This window comes from Papio anubis, chromosome 7 (genome assembly GCF_008728515.1).
Source record: "Papio anubis isolate 15944 chromosome 7, Panubis1.0, whole genome shotgun sequence".
Taxonomy (NCBI): Eukaryota; Metazoa; Chordata; class Mammalia; order Primates; family Cercopithecidae; genus Papio; species Papio anubis.
Window position 1 is genome coordinate 144,028,776 of NC_044982.1, and position 12,884 is coordinate 144,041,659.

At 42.0% G+C, this 12,884-nt stretch overlaps 1 protein-coding gene across 4 annotated transcripts in view; it reads left to right on the forward strand.

Moving 5' to 3' along the window:
• UBR1 (ubiquitin protein ligase E3 component n-recognin 1) overlaps positions 1–12,619 on the forward strand; it is a 155,681-nt gene extending 143,062 nt beyond the window's left edge. For 3 of the 4 annotated variants that reach the window (XM_017960573.3, XM_003900842.5, XM_017960572.3), the window contains 4 exons: positions 1,468–1,545; positions 7,438–7,608; positions 9,535–9,636; positions 12,325–12,619. In XM_017960573.3, coding sequence (XP_017816062.2) covers positions 1,468–1,545; positions 7,438–7,608; positions 9,535–9,636; positions 12,325–12,466 — 493 coding nt within the window. In that variant the 3' untranslated portion in view covers positions 12,467–12,619. Of the gene's footprint in view, positions 1–1,467; positions 1,546–2,446; positions 2,549–7,437; positions 7,609–9,534; positions 9,637–12,324 lie in introns of those variants that run through there. The other variant, XR_002523040.2, reaches the window with a different exon arrangement.
• Positions 12,620–12,884: the final 265 nt, after the last annotated feature.

Sequence of the window (12,884 nt, forward strand, 5' to 3'; positions counted from 1 at the left end):
AAAAAAACAAACAAAAAAGTGTCTGGGTTTTTCAAATAAATGTTATGGTTGCACTAAATATAGACAACTGAGTTGAAGATGAAAAGAATTACAGAATTTAAATTGATTGGGGCCAGGTGCCGTGGCTCACACCTGTAATCCCAGCACTTTGGGAGGCCGAGGTGGGCGGATCACCTGAGGTCAGGAGTTCAAGACCAGCCTGACCAATGTGATGAAACCCTGTCTCTACTAAAATACAAAAATTAGCTGGACATGGTGGCAGGCGCCTGTAATCCCAGCTACTCGGGAGGCTGAGGCATGAGAATCGCTTGAACCCAGGAGGCAGATGTTGCAGTGAGCTGAGATTGCACCATTGCACTCTAGCCTGGGGGACAGAGTGAGACTCTGCCTTCAATAAATAAATAAATAAATTGATTGATTGATTGAGGTTTGAGGAGAGAATTTCACACTATTCAGATGATCTTCCCCAATACATGCAAGCAAGGCTTTTATTGTATCTAGTTTAGTGAGAATGAGTAACATTTGCAAGCATGTATTAAGTACTAAGTATATTGTGTTTTACTTCAGCATCTCATTTAGTCCTCACCTGCTCTGTGTGTTTCCTTAATGCTAATATTCATATTTAATTTAACATTTCTTAAATCAATATGAGCCTTTTAATTGATACGTTCATTTAATGTAATGTTTCTCTCCCTCCCTTCCCCAGAACCTGATTTGATGGTGGCCCCATGATTGGAGTATGGTGTATTTTATCCCTAGTTTACAGACAGGGAAATACAGGCTTAGGTTCAAAGACTTGTGAAGTGTCAGGGAATTTAGGATTTGTAACCAGATCTAATTTCAAAGGCTGTGTTCTTAACTACTACTTGATGTTACTTTCCTATACAGTATAGAAATCTAGCTAAAACAGTTTCATCCTAGAAACTAGTGGAAGTTAAGTTTGGAAAGGAATCCAGCTGATGAAAGATTTGGAATTATAGACTGAGAAGTTTGGATTTGATCAGGTTAACAGTGGGAATTAATTTGAATTGCAAGTGTAGATCCTTTCTTTTTTTTTTTTTTTTTTTTTTGGTTTTTTTGTTTGAGACAGAGTCTCGCTCTGTCGCCCAGGCTGGACTGCGGTGGCGTGATCTCGGCTCATTGCAAGCTCCACCTCCCGGGTTCACGCCATTCTCCTGCCTCAGCCTCCCCAGTAGCTGGGACTACAGACGCCCACCACCATGCCCAGCTAATTTTTTGTATTTTTAGTAGAGATGGGGTTTCACTGTGTTAGCCAGGATGGTCTCGATCTCCTGACCTCGGGATTCGCCCGCCTCAGGCTCCCAAAGTGCTGGGATTACAGGCGTGAGCCACCATGCCCAGGCCCTTTTGTTATTTTTAAGACATTCTTCCTTCTATCACCTTGGGTAGTTTTTGATCTGGGTTTATTTACTCTAAAATAAAATTGCCTTTTAAATTACATTGTAGGTACCCTAGAAAAAGAAATAGTTTGATAGAGCTTCCTGATGACTATAGCTGCCTCCTGAATCAAGCTTCTCATTTCAGGTAAGGAGAATGTGTATATATATATGTGTGTATAATTTTAAATCATTTTCTGAACTTGCAGTTGGTATACGCCATAACTGACACACTTCTTTGTTTTTGTTTGTTTTGGTTTGGGTTTTGTTTGTTTGTTTGTTTGTTTAGACAGTCTTGCTCTGTTATCCAGGCTGGAGTGCAGTGATTTGACCATAGCTCACTGCAGCCTCAAACTCCTGGGCTCTTCCCACCTCAGCCTCCCAGGTAGTGAAACTACAGGCAGGCAGCACCATGCCCTGCTAATGTTTTTGATTTTTCGTAGAGACAAGGTTTCGATATGTTGCCCAGGCTGGTCTTGAACTCCTGGGCTCAAGTGATCCTCCTACCCACTGGCCTCCCAAAGTGTTGGGATTACAGACATGAGCCACTGTACCTGGCCACAAACTTCCCTTTTTAACAGTGACCTCTGAGTATCCTTGATAACAGTGGTTGTCAATTTTTTTTAAGTTTAGGGGAAATCATGCAATGAGCCATGATAAAGTGTACAGTTCAGTGGCATTTAGTGTATTCAAAATTTTGTACAATCACCACCTCTTTAGTTTGCAAACTTTTTCATCACCTTCTACTCACTAATCACTTCCTGTTCCTCTCATCCCATACCCTATGGTAATCTGTAATCTACTTTCTGTCTCTATGGATTTGCCTATTCTGGATATATTATATGAAAGGAATCATACAATATGTGACCTTTTGTGCCTGGCTTCTTTCACTTAGCATGTTTTTAATATTTATCCAAGTCGTAGCATGTGTCATTACTTTTTTCCTTTTTTGACTAAATAATATTCCATTGTATGTATATAAAAGAGTTTGTTTATTCCTTCCTCCATAGATGGGCATTTAGGTTGTTTCCCCCTTTTGACTGTTACAGATAATGCTACTAAAAAAATACTCATCTACAAGTTTCTTTGTGGACATAAAGTTTTCATTTCTTTTGGATCTATGCCCAGGAGTGGAATTGCTGAGTCATATGGTAATTTTGTGTTTAACTTTTTGAGGAGCTGCAAACTGTTTTCCACAGTGGTTGCGCCGTTTTATGTCCCAACCAGCAATGTGTGAGGGTGCCTTTTTTCTCACATCCTTGCTGGCCCCGCAGTGAACCACCAGCGAGATCTAAACATACAGCCTCAACTTTTGGAAGACAAGGTCTCCATTGTCTACCCTGACACAAGCAAGCCACACCAGAAAAACAAGCCATCATACCCATGGCTACCTGCCGTGGCATTGGCGGGGCTAGAGGAAGATAGCCACGACACAAAATGTCAAAACTCACCAAAATTTACCAGCTGCTTCCTTTATTAAGCATTCCCCTGGATGCTGCAAGTATTTCACCAGGCTCCAGCGTTCCAAAATAGTTGCTTCAGGCCGGGCACGGTGGCTCACGCCTGTAATCCCAGCACTTTGGGAGGCCATGGCGGGTAGATCAGTTGAGGTCAGGAATTCAAGGCTAACCTGGCCAACATGGTGAAACTCTGCCTCTGCTAAAAATACAAAACTTAGCTAGGCGTGGTGGTGCGCACCTGTAATCCCAGCTACTTGGGGGGCTGAGGCATGAGAATCACTTGAACCCAGGAGGCAAAAGTTGCACTTAGCTGAGATCATGCCACTGCACTCCAGTCTGGGCAACAGAGTGAGTGAGACTGTGTCTCAAAAGAAAAAAAAAGTTGCTTCAGGCAGTTCTTGCTGGCTCAACAGTTGTTTGATTAGAGTGACTGATTCCTGGAGCTCCCCCTCTACCTTTTCTATGCTATTACTCCTTAATCTTTTTTTTTTTTTTTTCCTCAAGCCACAAGAACCCTTATTAAATAAAATCTTACATGGAAATCCATTAAACAGCAGAACAGGTAATAGCATCCTGACTCAGGTTCAAGCAAGCCTGAAGAGTGGAGTACACCCCCTTGGGCTTTTTTGGCACCATCCCCCCAACCTCTATCAAACCACTCTAAAGCAGTGGTTCCCAAACTTTTTTTTTCTTTTTCACGCCTTTCACTGATCATTTCAAGTGGAAAAAGAATTGGATGATAACAAAGACTGGTGAAAACAAAATAGGTTAACAATATACAGGTACTCATTATTAACGCTGTGTGTGAGTTACCTATTAGTTACCTCTATAAGAGAGCATAAGCCTATGTCTACATGATAAAATAATATCCTGTAGCTTACACATAATTTTGTATCTTATTATGCTTACCTTGCCATAATATGTTGTAAGTTATTTGAGTAGCATGAATCCTGACCACCACCAGTGAGATACCACCAAATGGAGGAATTATATTCACATCTACTTTCACCATTGGGGTGTGAATACTTCATATTTGAATCATAATGCATTGACTTAGTATTTGAAAATACTAAGTCAAAACTTCTGTTGATGTAACTATATATTCTAGATACTCAGGAGGCATCATATCACCTCCCATAGCAAACCACATTGATAATGATGACATGAAACAAGTAGTAACTTGTAATTAAAAGACAAGAATCTTGGTAGCCTGAAAAACAAAGCCTATTCAAGACTTTATTGATTTACTAGTAAGTAATCATCCTTTTTCCAAATTTCAAGAATTCCGAAGCTCCTTTAAGAGTTTTGTAATGTTACTAAGCATTATGCAGCAGCCAGACTTTTTAGTAAAATACTTAAATTAATTCAAGATCTCAGTAAATACACATAACTCTTATATTTTGTTTTAAGGATACCAGTTAGTAGCCATAATTAACTGCTTTCATGTAGTAGTCCTTACTCATATGTAAAATAACTTGCTGTCATTTGAAGGAACCAAAAAAAAGGAGTTCAGTTTAAATTTGTTTTGTTTTGTTTTTGAGACAGTCTCGCTCTGTACAGGCTGGAGTGCAGTGGCACGATATCAGCTCATTCTGACCTCCGCCTTCTGGGTTCAAGCAATTCTCTGCCTCAGCCTCCCAAGTAGCTGGGATTACAGGCACCTGCCACCACTCCTGGCTAGTTTTTGTATTTTTAGTAGAGACAGGGTTTCACCATCTTGGCCAGGCTGGTCTTGAACTCCTGACCTCGTTATCTACCTGCTTTGGCCTCTCAAAGTGCTGGGATTACAGGCGTGAGCCACCACGCCTGGCCAGTTTAAGGTTATTTGGAGGCCAGGCACAGTGGCTTATGCCTGTAATTCCAACATTTTGGGAAGCCGAGGCAGGCGGATCACTTAAGACCAAGAGTTCGAGACCAGCCTGGCCAACATGGCAAAATGCTGTCTCTACTAAAAGTACAAAAAAAATTAGCCAGGTATGTTGGCGCATGCCTGTAGTTGCAGCTACTCAGGAGGGTGAGGCACGAGAATCACTTCAACCTGCAGGCGCGGGTTGCAGTGAGCTGAGATCACCCCACTGCACTTCAGCCTGGGCAACAGTTCAGCCTGGGCAACAGAGTAAGATTCTGTCTCAAAAAAAAAGATCATTTGAGGTCTTAAAGAGCCCCTCTTTGACTCGCTCTGAGAATCACTGCCCTGCAGAATGACTCAGGAAATTCTCTTTTCTAGTTAAAACTATTGTTTTAAGCCATGAAGTTGGGGAAGTTAACTGTCCCAATAGGGCCTTGAGTCACACCCTAGCCACTGTTACAGGATAAAATTGACCTTCCTGTACTAGCTCCCTTTCTAGTCAATCATCTAAAGGAATGGTTGGGTCACTTTACCTTTCAGCCCTCAAACAGTTAGCTAATTAATTTCAAAGATTGCATCCATCTCTAAATTCAGTAATTCTCCTAATCTTGGGCTACATTGCTACCACAAAAGCCTGGTGAATAGATACTACCTTCCAGGCATTAAGAATATCAGGTTGGCCGAGTACAGTGGCTCATGCCTGTAACCCCAGCACTTTAGGAGGCTGAGGTGGGTGAATCACTGGAACTCAGGAGTTCAAGACCAGCCTGGGCAACATGGCAAGACCCCATCTCTACAAAAAAATAAAAAATAATTAGCTAGACTTGGTGGCATGTGCCTGTAGTCTCAGCTACTCGGGATGCTGAGGAGGGAAGATCAGTTGAACCAAGGAGGTTGAGGGAGCAGTGAGCCGTGACTGTGCGACTGCACTCCAGCCTGGGTGACAGAGCCAGACCCTGTCTCAGAAAAAAAAAAAGAATATCAAGCTGTTGGCTCCTAGGAGGATCTGAGGAGAGTGTTGGTCTTTATTAATCACAGTGAGGATCCTTCTGGATGATATTACTACTTATAGATTTCACATAAGAATGAAGATCAATCCTATGATCTCTTCCAGTTTTATTGTCACCACCAATTTCCATAAGATGGAGCCATCCCTAGTGGCTGCTCAGTGATATGCTTTAGGCTCCCTCCCCGCCTTTCCTCTGTAGGATGGCTAATGACTCAGACTCAGCCATCCTGTGTTAAAGATGAAAGATGTTGGCTTGCCGGGCGCGGTGGCTCAAGCCTGTAATCCCAGCACTTTGGGAGGCCGAGACGGGCGGATCACAAGGTCAGGAGATCGAGACCATCCTGGCTAACACGGTGAAACCCCGTCTCTACTAAAAAATACAAAAAACTAGCCGGGCGAGGTGGCGGGCGCCTGTGGTCCCAGCTACTCCGGAGGCTGAGGCAGGAGAATGGCGTAAACCCGGGAGGCGGAGCTTGCAGTGAGCTGAGATCCGGCCACTGCACTCCAGCCTGGGCGACAGAGCCAGACTCAGTCTCAAAAAAAAAAAAAAAAAAAAAAAAAGAAAGATGTTGGCTTTATCCAAAAAGGGCTATAACTATGTTCTGGAGAAACCTCCTGGAAGTGAAAATAGTCCTCTCATCCTATGCACAGAGTCCCTCTGCTCCTGTGGAGACAGAGGTGGGGTTTTGTTTGTTTTGGGTTTTTTGTTTGTTTGTTTTAATCCTGTCTGAGAAACGGGGGATCAGAAAAAGAGCTGTCAGTACCCTATTGGAGATTCTGTCTGATGTTCTTTATTCTGACCCCAGTGTGGGGCTGGTTGGATTTCTCCTTTGGTTGCATTTATCTTCTACTTCCCAAATTAAGGAATTTTATATTTCCCATTGTGTTCAATGTACAGCATAGATGGGAGGAGCATGGGAAACTCCTTTTTAAAAGATAATCGTTATCCCCCTTGGTGGGGCTTTGTAGCACACCTCCAGCATAGTATGTAAAATGGTCTCATAAAACACTGGTTGACTCAAGCAAGTCAACACTATCACTTTTTTCTTCCTAAGACTGTGATTCCCAGATGGAAGGGTGGGCCAACTCAAAGGCTATAGTCTCTCATTTCAGTCTCAGCTACTCAGGACGCTGAGGCAGGAGAATTGCTTGAACCGGGGAGGTGGAGTTTGCAGTGAGCCGAGATCATGCCACGGCACTCTAACCTGGGTGACAGAGCAAGACTCCGTCTCAAAAAAAAAGAAAAAAAGAAATGGGGGGGATGTGTTTGGGCCCTTACTGTAAAATGTAATTTTTTTTCTTTTAAACGATTGCATACTTACAAGGTCATATCCCTTCAACATTGAAGACACAAGCTTGACTAACCCAATAGAGAGGAGGCAGGTAACTGTAACTTGGGCATGTCAGATGAAGACTGGAGTCTATCAGTGAATCTCAATCACAAGGCATATATTCAACCACCATACTTTATGAGAATTATCAGCACACCGTTTATGTAATATAGATTTTCTTACTATGGATTAATTGGAAGATTTTCCATGAAGCCCTTTTAGGGGACATACTAAAGAGGAATTAGCTAATTCAGTGTTTCCTTGTGTTTTAAGAGCTTCCTTTGCTAGAAAGGGGTCAGTGATGAAAACATGCTTGATTGCTAACAGGATATATGGTACTTGTTTTGTTTTGTTTTTCCACCATTTTCTAAATGTTTTCTTCCCTTTTGAGGTGCCCACGGTCTGCAGATGATGAGCGAAAGCATCCTGTCCTCTGTCTTTTCTGTGGGGCTATACTATGTTCTCAGAACATTTGCTGCCAAGAAATTGTGAACGGGGAAGAGGTTGGAGCTTGCATTTTTCACGCACTTCACTGTGGAGCCGGAGTCTGCATTTTCCTAAAGTGAGTAGTGAGTGTTCTGGAAGCTTTATGATGAACTTAAGGAATCTGGATCCAATCTGGGGGTCACTATTGGGACAGTGTGTTGATAGCAAATAATCAGAAGTTAGAGTATTAACCTGTTACTGACGTGAAATTACATTTGAGAAGATACTGTGAAAAAAGAACAGGTTTCTGTTAACATTTCCATTATTTATGGAAAATCTTAAATACGATAGAGTTTGTATTAATTGCTCTGGTATTATATAATACTCAGGTATAATGAAAGAACTTCGAGTCCTAAAACTTATATTTAAAATGTAATCTTCCTGGAAGATGAGTTCTTTAAAATAAATAAAAATAAATAAAAGGTACATGTAGGCCAGGCACAGTGACCTATACCTATAATCCCAGCACTTTGGGAGGCTGAGGCAAGAGAATCACTTGAGGTCAGTAGTTCAAGGTCAGCCTGGGCAACATGACGAGGCTCCATCTCTATAAAAAATTAGCCAGGCATGGTAGCACATGGCTGTTTTCCCAGCTACTTGAGAGGCTGAGGTGGATGGGCTGCTTGAGTCTGGGAGTTCAAGACTGCAGAAAGCCATGATCGTGCCATTGCATTCTAGGCTGGGCAACAGAGTGAGATCCTCTATCAAAAAAAAAAGTCCATGTAAATTGTTAACTTTGGTTTGTCCTGTGATATCCTTATTTCATCTATTAACCCACCATTTCTCCTAGTCTTTCAGCAAAAGATTGAGGATAGAAAAATAGTCACTTATGGCCGGGCACGGTGGCTCACGCCAGTAATCCCAACACTTTGGGAGGCCCGAGGCGGGCAGATCACAAGATCAAGAGTTCAGGACCAACCTGGCCAACATGGTGAAACTCCGTGTCTACTAAGAATACAAACATTAGCTGGGCATGGTGGCGGGCTCCTGTAGTCCCAGCTACTCAGAAGGCTGAGGCAGGAGAATCACTTGAACCTGGGAGGCGGAGGTTGCAATGATCAGAGATCACGCCACTGCACTCCAGCCTGGGCGATAGAGCGAGACTCCGTCTGGAAAAAAAAAAATAGAGAAAAAAGAAAAATAGTCAGTTATATATATATGAAAGAAGAGTTTAAGTTGCCTGCAGAGAAATAAAATTCAAAGTGGATATATATCCTTTTTCTTTCCACTCTCCTCATGTAACACAGTTTCCATTACATAAACCCAAATGTCTTTCTAACTGTGAAATATGTAATCATTACTCATAGGCATCTTTTGAACCAAGGGGAAAGAATGTATGGAAGCCAAACCTAAACACCTATTTTTAGGGAACCCACAGCAAGTAAACCCACTGCCTTAGCCCAGCTGTTTATTTTATAATTTCTCTGTAAAGTACTTGCCCCTGTACATGTGTACGCAAGCCTTTTTTATGTCTGTTTCCCAAGAGACATAAAAGTCCCAGGTGCCTTCAGGGTGGCAGTGGCTCTTTGTACCTGCAGTGTTTCAGGCGAGCTCTAGCCAGAAAAGCTGGTATACTTCCCTAGTTGATATTCTGTCTGACTTGAGGTTATCAGACTAGGAGATGTGATTCTGTTCTTCTGTGAGGTTCCCTCCCCTGTCCAGGTTGTGTCAGAAATCAGAATAGAAACAACCCCAGCCACCATTTTCCAAGGTGTCTGTGGCTGAAGTAGGACAGCTTCCTCCCTTCAACAGATTCCGTCAGTGTCACTGATCTCATTTCACCAAATCCACTGCTCCTTTTCTATAGCTTCAACAGAAATACCAATATGTGTTCTCATTTATTTAGACAAAACATAATTTAGTCTATTTGTCTGTTTATATTGTCTGTATACTGAATTTCTAACAGATATTGGCCATATCTTTTCTCTAGATTAGCATTGATGCAGTGCCTATCATTTGCACACATACACTTAACCACATTCCTGTTGGTTTTCTCTTTCAGAATCAGAGAGTGCCGAGTGGTCCTGGTTGAAGGTAAAGCCAGAGGCTGTGCTTATCCAGCTCCTTACTTGGATGAATATGGAGAAACAGACCCTGGCCTGAAGTAAGATTTTTTTTATAATAGGAAGGTTTCAGTAAGTTCTCTTTTATGTTGTTTGTTTTCTATTTCAGTCATATTATTGTATGTAAACGGTGATAGTTCTTTAATCACAAAAGGTAATTGAGGCCGGACACTTGGCTTATACCTGTATTCCCAGCACTTTGTGAGGCTGAAGCAGGCAGATCATTTGCGGCCAGGAGTTTGAGACCAGTCTGGCCAACATGGTGAAAACTCGTTGCTACTAAAAATACAAAAATTAGCCAGGCATGGTGGTGCGCGCCTGTACTCCCGGCTACTCGGTAGGCTGAGGTAGGAGAATCACTTGAACCCAGGAGGTTGCAGTGAGCCAAGATCGCCCACTGCACTCCAGCCTGGGCGACAGAGGGAGATTCTGTCTCAAAAAAAAAAGTAATTGAGAGCTACCTTTTACTTTTATTTTTTATTTATATATTTATTTTGGGAGGCAGAGTCTCCTCTGTCACCCAGGCTGGAGTGCAGTGGCACTATCTCGGCTCACTGCAACCTCTGCCTCCCAGGTTCAAGTGAATCTCCTGCCTCAGCCTTCTGAGTAGCTGGGACTACAAGGCACATGCCACCATGCCCGGCTAATTTTTGTATTTTTAGTTGAGACGGAGTTTCACCATCTTGGCCAGGCTGGTCTGGAATTCTGACCTCGAGTGATCCACCCACCACAGCCTCCCAAAGTGCATGAGCCACTGCACCCAGCCGAGAGCTATTTTTTAAATGGCTTCAAATTTTAAATATTAAATATGATGCCAATCTTTAGCACATAATTTTCAACAACTGTGTGCTTCTCCAAAATTTGAAGGTAGTATTTCTCCAAAATTTTTAAAGGCCCCAGCCATCCTAATGTTTCAGTGTTCTAGTATTTGTAATCAACCTTTCTTCAGAATTGCTTAAAAGGATTGACACTGATAGTATATATTTGTAGTGTCCAGTGATGAAGTTTGGTTTAGAGATATTGTTTCCATTGCAATACTTGAAACTTTTTTTTTTTTTTGAGACAGTCTCTCACTCTGTCACTCAGGCTGGATCTCGGCTCACTGCAACCTTTTACCTCCAGGGTTCAAGTGATTCTCCTGCCTCAGCCTCCCAAGTAGCTGGTACTACAGGCATGCACCACCATACCTGGCTAAATTTTTTTTGTATTTTCAGTAGAGATGGGGTTTCACTATGTTGGCCAGACTGGTCTCAAACTCCTGACCTCAGGTGATCCAGATGCCCACCTTGGCCTCCCAAAGTGCTGGGATTACAGGCATGAGCCACCCTACCCAACTGAGACTTTTTATTAGCCAGCTATATCAGCCTTCTTTCCTTCTGAGCATTAGCAAAAGATTTATAATCCTGAACTTTTCTGTATCCTTCCCTGGTGGTAGGAACTGGGGTCCTACTGATGGCTTATGAAAATGAGGTGACTGACAGTGATCTCAAAAGTACATATAGATAAAGATTAGACCTCCTTACAATAAACTCTTTTTGGTTCACTGAAATTTTGTTCCTTTGAAATATTGCTCAGAAAGAATAGGCTTAATAGATGGGGCTTGGGACCTTGGATCATACAGAGCTTTGTTTCTATTGGGATGACATTTGACCTGTCTTTGGTTTAGGGAGAAAAGCAGAGTGGTGAAAGTAGTTAATGACTGAGGATAGTCTTAGTTGTTCCACAAGGGTACAAAGCAGAGTTTTAAAATTAATTTGGCAGTTTAAAAATCCCCAACCAGGCGGCCGCAGTGACTCACACCTGTAATCCCAGCACTTTGGGAGGCCGAGGCGGGCGGATCACGAGGTCAGGAGTTCGAGACTAGTTTGGCCAACATGGTGAAACCCCGTCTCTACTAAAAATACAAAAAAAATTAGCCAGGCGCTGTGGTGGGCACCTGTAATCCCAGCTACTCTGGAGGCTGAGGCAGGAGAATTGCTTGAAACCGGAAGGCAAAGGTTGCAGTGAGCCGTGATCATACCACGGCACTCCAGCCTGGACAAAAAGAGCGAAACTCCGTCTCAAAAAAAAAAAAAAAAATCCCAACCAGCTGAGACACTTGAATGTCTAAAGGAATTAGGATCTCACAGTTCTCCATTACTGGCAACAGCCAGACTTAAATCATTTTGGATTAACTGTTATACAGTGTTAAAAACTGTGCAGCTCTAGAATTGAAGTATAATTATTTTATTAAATTATTTGCTAGTTATTTGCTAATAGCCAGCCAGTTTGTCATATCATAAGGACAGTTACAACCAAACATCTCTGAGTAGCAAAATATAATTTTAGGGCCTAGTGTTATATGTCAGACCTAACCTCTACTGTGCAAAGATCATAAATTGAAGCTAGATAACAATCTGAAGCCAAAAAGCTATTCAAGCTAACCACCAAAAAAGAATAGTGCTGCTTCAAGTTATAAACCTCACTGACCATTTAAGTGAGGTCCCATAATGCCATAGTATACCTGACCTATTTTATGAATAGTCAAGGAGTATATTTCTGCTTTATTAGCTAAGTAGCCTGTCAAGTTCTTAGTGATCAATGGTGAAGGGAAAATATCCCTTTTTAAGCCCTGTGCTGGTGAGTCCTCCCAGCTCCAGGAACATCTCAAGAGTACATACTAATTTAGACAATAAAGATGTGGCAATTACTAGATTCAAACTTACATGTTTTTTCTTTTTTCCCTAAAGGAGGGGCAACCCCCTTCATTTATCTCATGAGCGGTATCGGAAGCTCCATTTGGTCTGGCAACAACACTGCATTATAGAAGAGATTGCTAGGAGCCAAGAGACTAATCAGATGCTATTTGGATTCAACTGGCAGTTACTGTGAGCTCCAACTCTGCCTCAAGACAATCACAAATGACGACCAGTAATAAAGGCTGATTCAGAATTATGGAAAACTTTCTGAGGGCTGGGGAAGTATTGGAGGGTCTTTTGCTCCACGTCCAGATTCACTTACATCAATAAAGTATTTCTTAATGGAGTATTGCTTTCAGTTAGCAAACATATGCTTCACAGGAAAAAAGGACGTAGATGAATCTGTTTTATGTGCTGGTATTTCCAGAGAATTTATTCCCCTTCATAATTTGTCTCATTTCATTTTATTTCATCCACTTGGTAGATGAAGTCACGTCAAACAGTTGTGGACATTTTTATATGTTGGTTAACTCTTCTGCAATTTTGTATTTGGTGTTTTCCCCGCAAGTTAGTTCAGCTGACATTGGATCACTGACAAGATTCTAATAATC